The sequence below is a fragment of the Ochotona princeps genome, chromosome 16 (assembly GCF_030435755.1).
Source record: "Ochotona princeps isolate mOchPri1 chromosome 16, mOchPri1.hap1, whole genome shotgun sequence".
NCBI classification, from domain to species: domain Eukaryota; kingdom Metazoa; phylum Chordata; class Mammalia; order Lagomorpha; family Ochotonidae; genus Ochotona; species Ochotona princeps.
In genome coordinates, this window is record NC_080847.1 from 4,097,548 (window position 1) to 4,112,792 (window position 15,245).

Consider the following 15,245-nt stretch of genomic DNA (forward strand, 5'->3'; position numbering starts at 1 on the left):
GTATTGTAATGTAAAAGTCTGTTTGTTTCACTTCCTTTTATTTGGGAGTAGAGGCCCATGCGGTATAACTTGGCTTGCCAGTACGCTAGCTTCCCTTGCTCAGTTCCTATATATGTTCTTTGCATATTGCTAACTTATATCAGAGGGAACATATGATATTTGCCCTTTTTGGACTGGCACACTTCTCTAAGCATAGTGGTTTTCAGCGGGGACCATTTTGTTGCAAATGGTAATTTTTTTTTATGGCTGAGCAGTAGGCCATAGAGTAGCTATACCACAGTTTCTTTTTTAAGTGTATGCACAGACATTCACACGTGCACTCACACTAAATTAGGAAAGCTCCACCACTTTGGCACATCTAGCTGCAGAGAGGCTAGTGAAGGTCATTTTTATTCAGGAGTATTTATGCTAGCAACACACCAGTGATATGGAAGAAGAGAAAGGCAGACTTCAGTGAGAACTCTTCCACAGAGAACACCGTGCTTTTGCTGACTGGTACAGTGAGTACATTCTTTGGTACATGCTCCAAGTGCCTCCTTTTGAGAAAATCACCTCAGAGATGCTCTGTGACGACAGGTGGAGAGAGGAATCACCGACAGTGTTTGAGGCTTTGGAGCCCAAACCCCTGCCTTTGCTGATGTAGACAGGGGAGGTCTTGTGGTTTGCAACCCAGAATGCTGATTAACTTTGGTGATGTCGCTGTTCCTGCATGACCAAAACACCAAAGAACTAAAATACAGTGTGAATCAAAATGCAAGGCTCTTTCAGAAAGTTTATAGAAATGAAACGCAAAGATAAACTTATTACTTATCAATTTTTAAAAATCATTCTTTTCCATTGCTGACCTGACTTTACTCTCTCAAGGGAGAGCTTCAAATACTTGAACCCTGATGAGACAGCCCTTGGCCGGGACACTCAAAATAACGAGTTTCAATCAGTGCTATTCAAATACTTAGTTTAATCAGTACTGAAAGAGGCATCAGTAATAATAATGAGATATTTCAAGTTTTTAAAAGGAAAGGGAAAAACCATTGACCTAAATAGGATGTTTAGTAATTCTTAATAAGTGCTATAAATGCTTATAAAAGAGTGTTAAGATGCTTAATTGCTGAATAAATGAAATATAAACATTCATTATGTTGCTTGGAGAGTTCTTTAATATGTAATGGGGAAGCATTGTATGAAATGCAGTGTAAGTAATAAATGCTTATTTCCTTTCGAAAACAAATCAATTCTTGAAACCACTAACCACCATTTAAATGCAGCTTGACTTTCTTTTCTATTTCTCCTTTTAATTTTTTTTATGAGTGGAGGAAGAAATTTTTTACCCAGGAGTTGGAGAAGTAGGGCAGGAGGAATGTGGCCTGTGGAAGAATCTGAAGTCATAAATCCCTGCCGTGTTGTTTACCAGTTCTGTGATCTTGAATAAGTCTCCTAACCCTGCTTGGTTTCCCGGGGGAGGGTGAGATTGATTGAATGACTTTCCCGCCCAGAGCTGCCATGGTGCTCCTAGTAAGGCATGGAGGTATTCACAGCGCTGGATTGACCTGGGGGTTCTGGTGCAGTGAGAACAATTATTACACCTAGGGCGGGACCCAGGGCGATGCTACTGCTGTACACTATGGGCCGGAAGGGCTCAGGATTAGCTGCCAAGCTCACAATGATGTCCTTTCTCTAAAAACTGCCCCAGGGTCTTCATTTTCATTTATTTATTTATTACAGAGATACGGAAACAGAGAGCTCCCCCTACTGGTTCACTCCTTAATTGCTCTCAGTAGCTGAAGTCCGGAGCTGGGATTTGCTCCACAGTCTCTACCACAGAGAGTGTAACAGATGGCGGAGATTCTCCAGCCAGTGCAGCTCTCTGCTCCCCTGGCATGCTGAAGGTGGCAACGTTCAAGGTGGTTTCAGAAGGGCTCAGCTTTCCTTGCTTCAGTGACCTCAGAGACTTTTTGAAGATGACAGCACAACAAAAGAAGAATGCCTGGGTCCTTGAGTGACTGAGTGAAGTGGACCACCTCCCCGCTTTCCTGAAGACTGGATTGGACTCTGAGTGGCTAGGAAACCACGACTGCACCAAACCATCAGGATTTCCTGTCTTGCTGTTTCAAAAGCTAGTATTGCTTGCTGTAAATAAGCATAATTATTCTACTTTCTGAGACTCTAAAAATGGCCCCTTTTCACCTGTTAGCTGGGGTACTTCTGTACTACTTCAAAACCAAACAGCCTTTGGGCCCGGCGGCGTGGCCTAGCGGCTGAAGTCCTCGCCTTGAAAGCCCCGGGATCCCATATGGGCGCCGGTTCTAATCCCGGCAGCTCCACTTCCCATCCAGCTCCCTGCTTGTGGCCTGGGAAAGCAGTTGAGGACGGCCAATGCATTGGGACACTGCACCCGAATGGGAGACCCGGAGGAGGTTCCAGGTTCCCGGCTTCGGATCGGCGCGCACCGGCCCGTTGCGGCTCACTTGGGGAGTGAATCATCGGACGGAAGATCTTCCTCTCTGTCTCTCCTCCTCTGTGCATATGTGGCTGTAATAAAATGAATAAATCTTTAAAAAAAAAAAAACCAAACAGCCTTATCATCCTATCTGTGGAATCCAACAAACCTCAGCAACGATATCTGTTGGAGTCTAAAAAGTGTGAAAATGCTTCACAACAAATAAAGTGTCGCACACCATGAGGAACTATGACATCAAACTGATCTTCCTAAAATGCACATAGTCTGGAGAAATGAAACTAAACAGGCATTGATATAAAAACTCATACTGAAACAAATTTCTTTCTTCAGCCTTTTCTGTCTTAGATTTCTTGTCAAGGCCTTTACAAAACCAACTCAACAAAAATTGAGCAGAAGCTAAAGAAGTCATTACAAAGTTTGTCATTTTCCTTGCAAACACAGGGCTTGTATTTGAAGAGTCCTTGGAGGCATAAGAAGATTCACATTTAAACTCACCGCTTTTCACGGTTATGGACACACGAATCTGGCTACTCCTCAGAGGATCCTGAAATCGCCCCAAAGGAAATTTGTCTTCTGGACTACACCTCAGGGACCTTTTCTTCCTTGGCTGCTGGGCTGAAGAGCTTCTTCTGCTGGTCTCCCAGACCACAGAGGCCTTTGTTTTCAGCCATGGCAAAGCTGTCCCACGAGATGCCTTGGTATAACCCTAACCCAGGCTCCTAAGCCTTATGATTAGAAACAGCTGAAGAAAAAAATGTAGTTAAGCCGGCGGGTCCTACCGGAGAGGCAACGTCAGGACATGGCGTCCTCCATCTTGTCTTCATCAGTTGTTGGATTGCAGGGCTTGCATTGATACTTGTGACTTTGTGGAGTTTTTACTGAAAGCGAGAAGTCAGTGAGGTAATTGGAGTCTCTGGGTTTGAATGTGGCACCTGTTTCACCAGCCAGTATGGCGCACAGGAAGTCAAAGCCATCATCTTGAAATCCTTGCCATGCAGTGGTTCATTCCACAATGGATGAGTGCGCCTGGGGATGCACAAACTCTCAAACTTCCCACAGAACCACACTTATGATGAGGAGACAGAAGACAGGCCTCTCAAGGCGACCTTTGAAAGGAAATGCAACCTTCCTTTGAAAGCCTTATCCTTTGGCTACAAAGGTTAGTCTTGACATCTTTTCATTTTATAAAAAAAAAGTTGATGTTTACATAGTTGATTAGGGTGGGAAGGGTCCAGGATCAGGGGAAAATGTGTAAGACCTTTCTTTTCACATTTTCTTTCTGTATCTGGAGGAAAGGAAGATACAAGGGGACAAGCTACACCCAGCCTTCCAACCGCCTCAGCACCCAGTCCTGGTTCTCATGCTTGCCCGTGGGAGTTGTAGCCCATCAGAGGGGTGCCCACAGCTTCTGTACTGGGCCCACTCCCACACCTGGATCTTGCACTTTCCAGGTGGTTCTGCAGTCTAACTTGACAGGACTCACCCCTCAGTCCCAGTACTTGCCAGCTTCTGCTGCAGCAAAGCTCAACCATCCTGCCTTATTCTGACTCATGCCTGCACCAGTGGATACAGTTAGGCAAGCCTCACTCTCCCCTAATCCAGTTCACATACAGGCCAACAGATGATGTAGCCCTGCCCAGGCTGGTCTGCTCCCAGTTCCAGCTCTCACACTCACCAGCAGGAGAGTCCCCACCACTCTCCTAGCAGGCACGCACCCTCCCACACACACCAGGTCTCACATGTGCTGGTGGGCACTGCGGCCCAGTCTGACATGGCCCATCTCACCTTGGCATTAGGCAGTGCTTCTGCCTGGCCCGGCCCAGTCTTTCCCTGTCCAGCTTGCGCTGGTGGGTGTTGCTACCCAACCTGGCCCAGCCAGCCCCAGTCCTGGCCCTAATGTTTACTGGCTGGTGCTGTGTCCTGACCCAGCCTGTCCCACACCCTGTGCTGGTTCTTAGATTTGCCAGTGGGTGTTATGAACTGGCACAGCCTGGCCCACCCCCAGATCTGAGCCACGTGAATGCCAGTGGGTACTGTAATCTGGCCTGATCTGAGTTGCTCTTTGCCTTGGTTCTTGGGCTCACCTGCAGGGACTGTGTCCTGATAAAGGAGTTTCCCAAGCTCCTCTATCAGATCTCCTCCCAGTGGCAGCTCTCGCGCACACTGGTGGGTCCTTGGCCCAGCCTGACTTGGTTCACCTCCTGTTGTGGCATAATTTTCTACTTAGTGATCAGAACAAGTAGAGCTTGGAAGAACAGGGAAAAGCAGGGATACAGGAAAACATACGGACACACACACACGTGGAAACTCAGAGTCAGAGTCGAGACGTGAAAGATCCATCCAGCATTCATCCTTCCATCCATCCACCCCACAGCCACTCACCATCCATCACCCATACACTCAGCCATTCACATATCTAACCACACACTCATGCCTCCATCATCCATTCATCCACTCACTCATTCATGCACCTATCTGTCCAATGAGCTAAACACCCATTTCTCCAAGCCCAGTACTCAGTGATGGATGGACTCAGACAGTAACAAAGAGGTGAGTCTATAGGCATAAACTGCAGGCAGGGAGAATATATCGGTGGTCCTGGAAAAGTTCCCGCGACACCACAACACACAGACTTGAAATATGGCAGACATCCATGAGCTGAACCTGCGTCCCTCCCCAGGACACGTGACAGTGGATGGATGAGCAACCCAGGCATCATAGATATGCCCAGACCTCCGGGATTCCTAGAGAGGCCCGGAAGCGGCTCCAGGAGGCTGGTCCGACGGCTGGGGCGGCTCCGACGCCCCTAGCGGGGGCGGCGAATAGCTCAAGAGGAATGGACTGCCACGGCTCTGCAGAGCACACGCTGAGCCGTCGTCTGCAGCTGCTGTGAGTGGGCTGGGGTGAGAAGACCGCTTTCCTCCTGGGGGACCCCTGACCGTCCTGGTGTGCGCGCCGGGGGAGCGGCCGAGGGCTGCGGGGAGCCAGCCCCGGAGGGATAGTCGTTAGTGGCCCTGACCCGGGCAGCGGGAGAATCGTTCCTGTTCGGGGCTGTTTCCCTGGCTGGGCTGGGCTTTGTAGAAGGGTGTTAGGGCTCCACATTCAGACCTGTCATCTAAAGTTGATTTTTCTTCTTCTGTCTTTAATTTGCCTCTTACTTTGCGGGGAGGATGAGCTTGACTGTAACTGGGGATTCTGGTTTCCCATTTAAAACGAGTGAATGTATGGCAAAAGGGTAAATAGCGCCAAGGGTTGCAGGGTGTGACAGACATGGTGTAGGTGGTAAGATTCTGATCTAAATGTCCCCCAGGATCCCGACACAGTTTAGTCCCTCATGGCCTGTGTTGTTCCTGGGCAGGGGAGATTCTGTCCTGTTGGTCTGCAAGGCAGGTGGGAAGCTAACCGCTGGCCCAGGAGATTGTCCTGAAGCATCCGTGATAAGCCTCTAGGGGTCAATAAATGTCTCCATGCTATCATTTTTATTTTCAGGAGGAGGAAGCAGGATCAGAGAGGTTCAGTAAGTTTCCCAGGGTCATAAGGGATTGGCAGAAGATCCATATCCAAGACTCAGATTTTGTGATTTCCAATCTAGGAATCCAACCATACCCTACAGCCACCTGTGCCTCCTGAAGTGGTGATGGTGTGTGTGTCGGGAGGTGCTTCTCTCGGATCCCTCTGTATATTGGAGTGACACACCGGAGGTTGCTGCGGGACTGCCATCAGCCTGGACTCACAATATGGCACTTCAGGTGTGGCTGAGGCATGAGCCATGACATTGGATGCCCCTGTGTCCCAAGGAGTGTAGGAATCTTTGACCTCCCATTTACTGTGGGACTTGGGACAGTCACTTCATGTTCCAGGCTTTCAGTTTTCTAATCTGTCAGGCGGGATCAACAAATTGGCTCTTACCAAGCAAGATTGGGCAACAGGGTACAGCACAATAGCTGGGACAGTCACTCTTGTAAGTGGCAGATGCAGTAATCCCGGGAGAGGAGGAGGTGCAAGTTGTCCTGCATCTCGCAGGCCAGGCAGAAAGGGGCGCTGGGAAGGCTTGCCACGCACTCGTCCCATATGGCTTTCCCAGATTGCAGTCTGCATGGTGCAGCTCGTCCCAGAAAAGGTGGTTTGGGGAAGACCAACTCTGAAGGCAGGGAATCCCTATCGTCATTAGCATTGTAGGCGTTGTGAAGAGAGCGCCTGTAACCCTCCGTGTATCAGGGTAAAAGGATGGTGTGTAGCCAGACAACAAGACAATCGCCCAGCCTCCTTCAGTGGTGTTCAGAACAGGGCGGTGTGCACAGTCGGGCCCGCCTGTTCCCTGCGGCCCTGCTTCTCCAGGTGTGCTGCTGGGGAATTCCTTCCCATACACGTTTGGCCTTGTGGGTTTTATACTCACATTCCTGTCTTCCACATCGGAGCTGCTCTGGTTGATGTGCCCCCCTCTTCTTCTGTATCGATCTGCACTCTATGAAACACGAATGATTTTCAGATCACGCGTGGAGTCTCAACAGCACCCTCTCATCCACCCTGTAGCTGCAGTATCTTTTCGTCTTCAGCGCAATAAGAGCAGTAGTTGTGCAGTAATTTAGAAACCTGTTCACAGGGTTATGCTCACTGGAGATATTTTTTATCATCTTTGGACTAAATATAGTAATTTCTTACTTTTATGAAGGCTGTCTTAAACTCTCTCTACACCATATTCTGTTGGCACGATGCCGATGGCATACAGATTTTTATATTGCATTAGGAAGCCAGGGGATTCGTGGCTTCTTAGTCTTGAGCTCACGGTGGTGGAGGGGCGGCATGCATAATCTTGAGTTCTTATTACTGATCCTAGCATTTAATTAGGTCTTTGTAAATCTAGAGTCGTCCCAGCCATCTTTTATTAGTTTCTTCCCATAACTTACCTGCGTAGATGTCAACTTTATTATCCTCACTTTACCTTGGTGTTATCAAGAGCTCAAGCAGATTTTCAATTTCATCTTTTTTTTTTCTCCTGCTTGTAATTGAGGCTCCTTTCCCCTCAGCGTATGCTTCATTTTGACCTGCATCCTCTAAAACGACAGCGTGGGTCAGGCACAACCTCACCCCCAGAGGAAAGCAATTACCTGACAGAGCCGCGCTAGGGAAAAACCTGCAAGTGGGTGCCATGGTGAAGGCAGGTCGAGTGCCTGGCCATGGACGGCATCGGGTACAAACTAATTAATAAGAGAAGCCAGAAAGTAGATGAAAGTGTGTCCGCTGTGTGAAGGAAGACTGTGTCGCTCCCTGCTAATGTAGCCATCTTGAGAATTTCCTAGGGATGTCTGCAAAGTGTGTTTGCTGAGATGGTTCTGTGCTTACTGGTGTTGGGGACCAGGTGAGGGGAGTGGTACCCTCTGTGGCTGGCAACCTGAGAGCTTTTGCCAGCCTACTGAAAGGGCTTCTTTGCATTGCTGTTTATCTTGCTGGCTTCCTAGTTTCTCCTGACTCGCCTTTCTCATCTGAGCCTCCTAATCAGGGTGGTCACATAGGTTCTGTGCCACATAGAAAGGGAAGAGGATTAGCATCCATGGGCCTGGCAGGTTTCTGAAGGACAGCTACATCCCTGATCTGAGGGATGCATGCGCAGTAGACCTGCCGTCTCATCACTCAGCTGGATTGTCTGATTTTTAAAAACAGAAACGCGGGCCGGTGTGGTAACCTAGCGGCTAAAGTCCTCACCTTGCACTTACCAGGATCGCATATGGGTGCCAGTTCATGTCCCAGCCGCCCTGCTTCCCATCCAGCTCCCTGCTTGTGGCCTGGGAAAGCAGTCGAGGATGGCCTGAGGCCTTAGGACCCTGCAGCTGTGTGGGAGACCTGGAGGAGGCTCCTGATTCTTGGCTTCGGATCAGCATACCTCCAGTCGTTGCGGCCACTTGGGGAGTGACCCATCGGAGGAAGGATCTTCTCTGTATCTCTCCTCTCTGTATGTCTGCCTTTCCAATAAAAACAAATAAATCTAAACAACAACAGAAATGCTAGAGAGTAGGAAGTGTTCCTATTGGGCTCTTGGAGACCTTGTCCATTTTTAAGTCCCTCATGGTGGAAGTCTTGTGGAAATAGTAAGGCTGTCTTAACACTGTTATCTGGTGTCCTGTTAATCATAACCCTATTAACCAGATAGACCATTACCAAAACCTGTTTCTCTTAATGCCGTCACTTTCCTCCAGCTTGACCTGGATGCTGCCTGCTGTGGCCTCACTCTGAGGCACTGCCCAACTCCTGCCCTGGTTTCTGCTGAACCTGCTTGCATTTCATCCCCACCCCTTGCCTGGGCCATGGCCTGTTTCCAGTCTTTCCTTTCTCTATGGAAGCTTGCTCTCTTGTAAGGACCAAATTGATCCTGTGGATTCCCTGCTGTAAACCAAGGCAGGTTTTCTGTTATCTGCAGATGGAGTTCAGAAGAGGCGCCAGCTCTTTAAGCCTACTCCCCAGCAGTCTTTCCATCCCAAAGCCCCAGCTACACACCACGGCTTAGGCTTGTGCATCAGCCATGGCTGAACCAACACAGTCTTCCCTTTGGATATGCCAGTCTGCCACCCCCTCTCAGCCTGTGGAAGTCCCCCATGTGGTCCTGGCTCAAATCTGGAGCTCACACCTGGGTGATGCTTGCTCTGCTCTGCCTCCTGGAGTGGGTGTCCCCACAGCATGTTGTAACAGTGGTCTTGTGTTCACCTTTTGCTCTGTCCTTGAGATAATTTGCAGAAGCCCATTCCTGCCACCATAAACTCAGCAGTGCAGGAGCTCTGAGCTTTGTGTATTTGCTGGAACCTGCCCGTGTTTAGAACTGCAGAAGCTGAAAGAGCAGCAGCTGTTGCCATGCCCAGGAATGTTCTTACACACTGTAGGCCTGCCTGTTCCCTCACTAGTGATCCCTTCAGGGAAGGGAAAGAAGATGCCCATGGTGAAAGCATGGAGGCTCAGTGGCAGAGGCGGGGAGACCTCCCCCAGGCTGTGGAGATGTCAGTGAGGAGGCTGTACAGAGGCAGTGGTGACTGAAACAGCGTGGGTCATGAGGCCCTCTGATTGCTGCACGATGGAATTAATCCATCAGCCCTCCTCCACTTGTTTTGCTCACTTCTCCTGTACTCTGGCTTCTCCCACATGGCACCTCTGAGTCACTCAACCTTGTCTCCAGTTGTCACACTCACTACTTCTGTGAGAATGATCCCCTTAACCTTCCTGGCATTCTGCTACAGTTCATACTGGCTTGTGCAGAACCTGTCAACCCTTTTGTAACCCTGTGCTTTGGAGGGATCTAATTAGGGTGTGTGAAAATGTAATAGAATGTCGGGTCCCCAAACTGAGAGCTTGAAGAAAAGGGAATTTGAGGAATGACAGCTAGGGAGTGCCTGTGTTCTGTCACTTGTTGTTTGTGGGTGTTTAATACCTCATCCAACTCAGTCTTTAGGAGCCTGTGCACTTATTATCAGCTCCATCTTTGGGATGAACAGGCCCAGAGTGATGAAGTAGCCTCAAGTCACACAACTAGTGAGCTAGCCTGCTCTCTGGCCTCTCAAATCTCTGTGTTTCAGTCGGTGAGAGTGTGAACACCTAGGGCCAATCTGTCATCAGATTGGTGATGGCAGGCAGGCTTAGGAAAGCCTCTGCTACAGTTTCCTCACCTGAAAAATGGGCAGCTCTTTTCTCCTGGGATTATTGGAAAGGTGAAACAGCTAACATATGCATAAAAAGTGCTTAGCATGTTGCTTGGCGCCTGGAAGTAGGCACATTTCCACTCTGCCCGCTGCTTTCTTTGATACTGCTGAGTTCCTGTAACTGCACAGCGTATTCTTGGAAAAAGTCAGGTCTAGAGAAAAAAGTGATGTGGCCGGGCCATGATCTGCAGCTAGGTGCAGAGGAACATGTCTGGGTGGTGTTTTCCTTTCCCCACGCTGTCCATTTTCTCCCTGAGTACACTAGCTTCATACCCACATCCTCTGTTGCTCTCCCTTGCCACTTGGACCCCTCACCCAAGTCCATGGACATGGCGAAGTGGCTGCTGGCCGGGGCTGGAAGGGAACAGGGACGAACTGTGGAATGTTTGCCAACCCCTGCCCAACCACATGTCTGAGTGCTTCTGTTGTCCTGAGCGTCTGTGTGCCTCATTTTCTCTCTCTGTTTGGGAAGAAGGTGTCGGGAAACTATTTGCTTGTTTTATTTTTGAAATGGGTTTCAGGGCTTTGTGAGGATTTGAGGGAAGGACAAGTGGAACCCCGAAGGTATTGACTTTTTTTTTTTTGCCTTTGAAGTGCTTGGAAGATTCCAGGCTTCCAGGGGCAGGAGGGTGGTGGGGGAGAGCTGTGGGTATGGTTGTTCCATAAAGTTGTTAGCTCTTTATGTTTCTAAGCATGGTGTCAATTAACAGCACCACTGTATGTTGGGAGTTTCCTTTAGAATTCCGTTTCTGATTTTCTAGTGCTTGGGGGAAAATGGTCCCAAATTTGAATGAATTATTTTCTAAAAGGCTCTAAACTTTTCCAAGAATTAACAATAATGGCATTCGTTTGAAAAATGCTTTGTGGTTTTTAGAGCAATCCCAGGGGCATTACCTCATTTAACCTTCATGTTGACCTTGTCACATAACCAAACAAATAATACTGTCATCATATTACATAGGAAGGCATTTGAATCCTGTGGCATAGCTGGTGAAGCCACTGCCTGCGATGCCAGCATTCCATATAGGTGCCAGTCTGAGTTCCGTCTGCTCCACTTCTGATCCAGTTCCTTGCCAATGGCCTGGGAAAACTAGCTTGGGTCCCTGCTGTCTGCGTGGGAGACCTAAAAGAAACTCCTAGCCACTGGCTTTGGCATGGCCCAAACCTGGCCACTGTAGCCAGCTAGGGAGTGAACCAGCAGACTGAGGCTCTGTCTGTTTCTGCCTCTCTCTGTAACTCCTTCAAACAAAGAAGTAAATTGAAGGGGAGGTGTCTAATTTTGCAAGCCTTGAGTAGAACCCATGTCTGAGTTTTTTTGTTTTTGTTTTTGTTTTTCCTAATGGAATATATTGCCTTTTGTTAGCTCACAATTAGGGAGAATCACCTTTTGACTGGAGTTAGTAATCGTGTCTCATATTCTTTCTTATAGATCCAGTTCACTTTGACTCACATGGATTCCCAAAGAAGTTCGAAGGAAACAGTCCTCATTACAGGAGGAGGTGGCTATTTTGGGTTCCGGTCAGTGCATGCATAAAACATACACCTGGGATTGTCTTTCTATAGTTGCTAACAGAAGCTTTTAGCTCTCAGGGTTTTATTTGGCGCGGTGGTTCTCGGGGCACCTTCATTCCATATCAGAGTTCCTGTGTTCAGCTCCCTCCCTGCTTATGATTCAGCTTCCTGTGCACACACCCTAGGAGTCAGCAGACAATGGCTCATAGACTTGACTCCCTGCCACCCATGTAGGAGGCTCCTGGCTTTTGGCCTGGTCTAGCCTAGTTGTTGTAGGCATTTGGGGAATGAAGCAGCAGCTAGTCTGGGTCCCTGTCTCCTGCTCTTACTCTGCCTTTCAAATACTTAAGCATTAATTAACTTTTGAAGAACGTTTAGCTGTCAATTCTAATGTGATTACAGGGTAGACTTTTACTTGCTTGTATACTGTTAAACCAGAAATATACCTTGTTACTCTCTGCTCAAACATTACAGTTAGGAACTACAAATGTATTCTACTTTAAGAAAAGTTCTAATAAAGCCATGGAATTGGGAGAAAGGTGATTAGTCACATTACCAAAAGCAATTTAAGGTAATAACTGTTCTTTCATAGTTATTTGATTATTCACAGATATTCCAAAAAGAATGATCATGGATCCTAGAATAAAGAAACTACATATAGTATGTTAGATGCTGTCATCCTTTGAAGATAAATCCTCTCTCACTGTAATTTAAGTAAAAGAGGATCCACATTTTTTGAGTGTTTGGATCAGTGAGAACTACACCAATGAACATGTAAAGTGGGGGATTCAGGGTCAGGCAAGAGGACTTGGATCAGACTCACCGTCGTCAGTACATTATTTTTATACTTCCCCCAGGCTCAGCTGAACAGTGACTCCATCTAACTTTTGCTCTTTCTCATCTCAGCCTGGGCTGTGCCCTGAACCAGAAAGGAGTCCATGTGATTCTTTTCGACCTCCACAACCCTGCTCCGACCCTTCCGGAAGGAGTCACGTTCATAGGCGGAGATATCTGCCGCCTCTCTGACCTTGAGGAGGCCTTCCGGGATGCCCATGTCATGTGTGTATTCCATATCGCCTCTTACGGGATGTCAGGGCGGGAGCAGCTGAATCGCAGCCAGATTGAGGAAGTCAACGTGGGAGGCACCGACAACATCCTGCAGGCCTGCCGGAGGAACGGGGTGCCGCGGTTGGTTTACACGAGCACTTTCAACGTGGTCTTCGGAGGGCAGACTATCAAAAATGGAGATGAATCTCTGCCTTACCTGCCACTCCACCTCTATCCCGATCACTACTCTAGAACCAAATCCATTGCAGAGAAGAAGGTGCTGGAAGCGAATGGAACAGCCCTGGAAGGAGGCAGAGGCATCTTAAGAACCTGTGCCTTGAGGCCGGCTGGCATCTATGGGCCTGGAGAGCAAAGGCACCTCCCCAGGATCGTGAGCTACATGGAGAGGGGCCTGTTTAAGTTCGTGTATGGAGATCCCAAGAGCCTGGTTGAGTTTGTCCACGTGGATAACTTGGTGCAAGCTCACATGCTAGCCTCTGAGGCCCTGAAAGCCGACAAGGGCCATGTGGCTTCAGGGCAGTCCTACTTCATCTCGGACGGCAAACCCGTGAATAACTTCGAGTTCTTCCGGCCTTTGGTTGAGGGCCTAGGCTACCCTTTCCCGTCCCTCCGCCTGCCAATAACCCTTATCTACTGCTTTGCTTTCTTGACAGAGATGACTCACTTCCTTTTGGGAAGACTCTACAACTTCCAGCCCTTCCTCACCCGAGCTGAAGTTTACAAAACAGGCATCACTCATTACTGCAGCTTGGAGAAAGCCAGGAAGGAGCTAGGCTACGAGGCTCAGCCATTTGACTTCCAGGAAGTAGTAGAATGGTTTAAAGCCCGTGGTCATGGTAGAAGCTCTGCCGGTCATGCGTCATGGTCTCTCATTTGGGATGTGACATTCGGCTTGGTGCTGGTCCTGTCCATTTTGGCCTGGCTGCAGCCTCCTGCAGTTCTCTTGCTGTGAAAGAAGAGCTAGAAACGAGGGGCTGATCCTGCTTTCTGGGGTGGTGGTTGGGAAATACATGTCTGTATACATACAGCAATGGCACTGTGCATGGAAGACTAGATTCTTGGAATAAATCTTTATTTAACCCTCCTTGCACTGATCTTGATGGGAGAAAAACAAAGATTAAGTTGGAAAATTGGCCTCTCGTGTCTTTCCAGTTTAGATGGGTGCAGCAGAAGTTGTTTCAGAGCCAGAGAAGTAGGCTCGGTTGGGTTGGAGAGGTCTGACTTGGATTGCTCTGATGCCAGAAATACGCTTAGCTCTGAGTCTTGCACACTCAGCATCTACTTGAGATGGACTAAAATTCAGATTAATCTGGAAATGGTGAAACAGGGGCGTGAAATTCTCCAGAATGGGCCGATCTTTAAGGGAACAAACCTCTGAGGGTGGTGACTCTTCAAGTGTAACCTTTGCCCTTTGTGACATAAGGGCTTTCCTCCGATGTGACCACCTGGTAATGTTTAATATTTAAACACAGAGACCTTTATCCTACCTCATAGGATTCCTTTGAGTATTAAATTGGACAAAGCATGTAACATGCAACTTAACACTAGCCATTATTTGGCTAATATTGTTCTTGTTATACATTCTTTATGAGGATTTTTCTTCTTCCGAGTTTTTATCTTGGAGGAACCTTTGCTACTGAACTTTCTGGAGTGTCTTTGGCTGTGCCTTCAGAGCCTGTAACATTATGTGTGAATATACTCAGTAAAAAATGTTGGCCCCTAAGGATAGAGTGAAGTTTAGGCAACAGCTAAAAATTTGGCAATTAAGGAAGGTGACCAAGTGATTCATACCATTTTAATTAACAACAACAACAGCAAAGAATCAGATCTCTGGACTGGTTTTCTTATTGGGAAGAATATTGGCTCTGTGAAGGCCACTTCCAATGACGAGTGTTTTTGAACTACAGCGGCATTAAAGGGAAGATGTGCAAGCAAGACCGTCCCACGCGAACCAAAGCAGAAAGCAGACAGACTCTATCGACTGCAGACCTAAGAGAGGGTGGTCCTGAGCCATCGGAGACGGACTGCCGTGTGATGCCTGACTACTCAGGGTGTTTGCAGAACCCAAACAGATGACGAGTCCTTGTTGAATGCTGCTGCCTCAGTGTTTTGGAGATAAAAGCTCTGAACTTGAAATTGGGAGATTTGCCCCACACGAATCTCTTGAGTTAACAAAGTAACTTGAGCCTGCTTAGAACTTGATTTTTCCATCTTGGAGATGAAACTGATTGAATTTGCCTTTTCTATTAATTTAATACCCTACTGCGTTTGTTGTATCACAAAACAAAATGTGGTGAAAGTACTTTTAATCTATAAATTGCGAAATAAACATGAGGTGGTGGTAATGATTATTTTTTGGAAAAGCTTGAGGTCTTTCATATGATAAAGAAGGTGTTTAGCCTGGGCTCAGCTCACATGAGCCCCAAGAACATAGCCAACATTCCAGGTGCTGTAGACTTATAACCCAGTAAGGACAAAATCCACATGCAGAGGAAGCCCAGGCTCAAAATATATTTTTTAAAAAG

General features: G+C 47.7%; 1 protein-coding gene across 3 annotated transcripts; it reads left to right on the forward strand.

The window, feature by feature from the left end:
• The first annotated feature begins 5,214 nt into the window (after window positions 1-5,214).
• SDR42E1 (short chain dehydrogenase/reductase family 42E, member 1) lies at window positions 5,215-14,685 on the forward strand. 3 transcript variants are annotated; one of them, XM_004584212.4, is made up of 3 exons: window positions 5,215-5,347; window positions 11,570-11,658; window positions 12,559-14,685. In XM_004584212.4, the coding sequence occupies exons 2-3, from the start codon at window positions 11,591-11,593 to the stop codon at window positions 13,670-13,672; spliced, it is 1,182 nt and encodes a 393-aa protein (XP_004584269.1). In that variant the 5' UTR covers window positions 5,215-5,347; window positions 11,570-11,590; the 3' UTR covers window positions 13,673-14,685. The 3 variants fall into 3 exon arrangements, with proteins under 3 accessions (XP_004584269.1, XP_058530144.1, XP_058530145.1); XM_058674161.1 differs by having other exon boundaries at window positions 5,232-5,361; XM_058674162.1 differs by having other exon boundaries at window positions 5,288-5,347; window positions 11,570-11,639.
• Window positions 14,686-15,245: the final 560 nt, after the last annotated feature.

What these genes read in the sequence shown, in the direction of transcription:
- SDR42E1 (XM_004584212.4), top strand. Translation starts at nt 11,591, where the DNA reads ATGGATTCCCAAAGAAGTTCGAAGGAAACAGTCCTCATTACAGGAGGA. An exon ending in GGTGGCTATTTTGGGTTCCG is followed by an intron (nt 11,659 to 12,558) that starts GTCAGTGCATGC and finishes TTCTCATCTCAG; the next exon opens with CCTGGGCTGTGCCCTGAACC.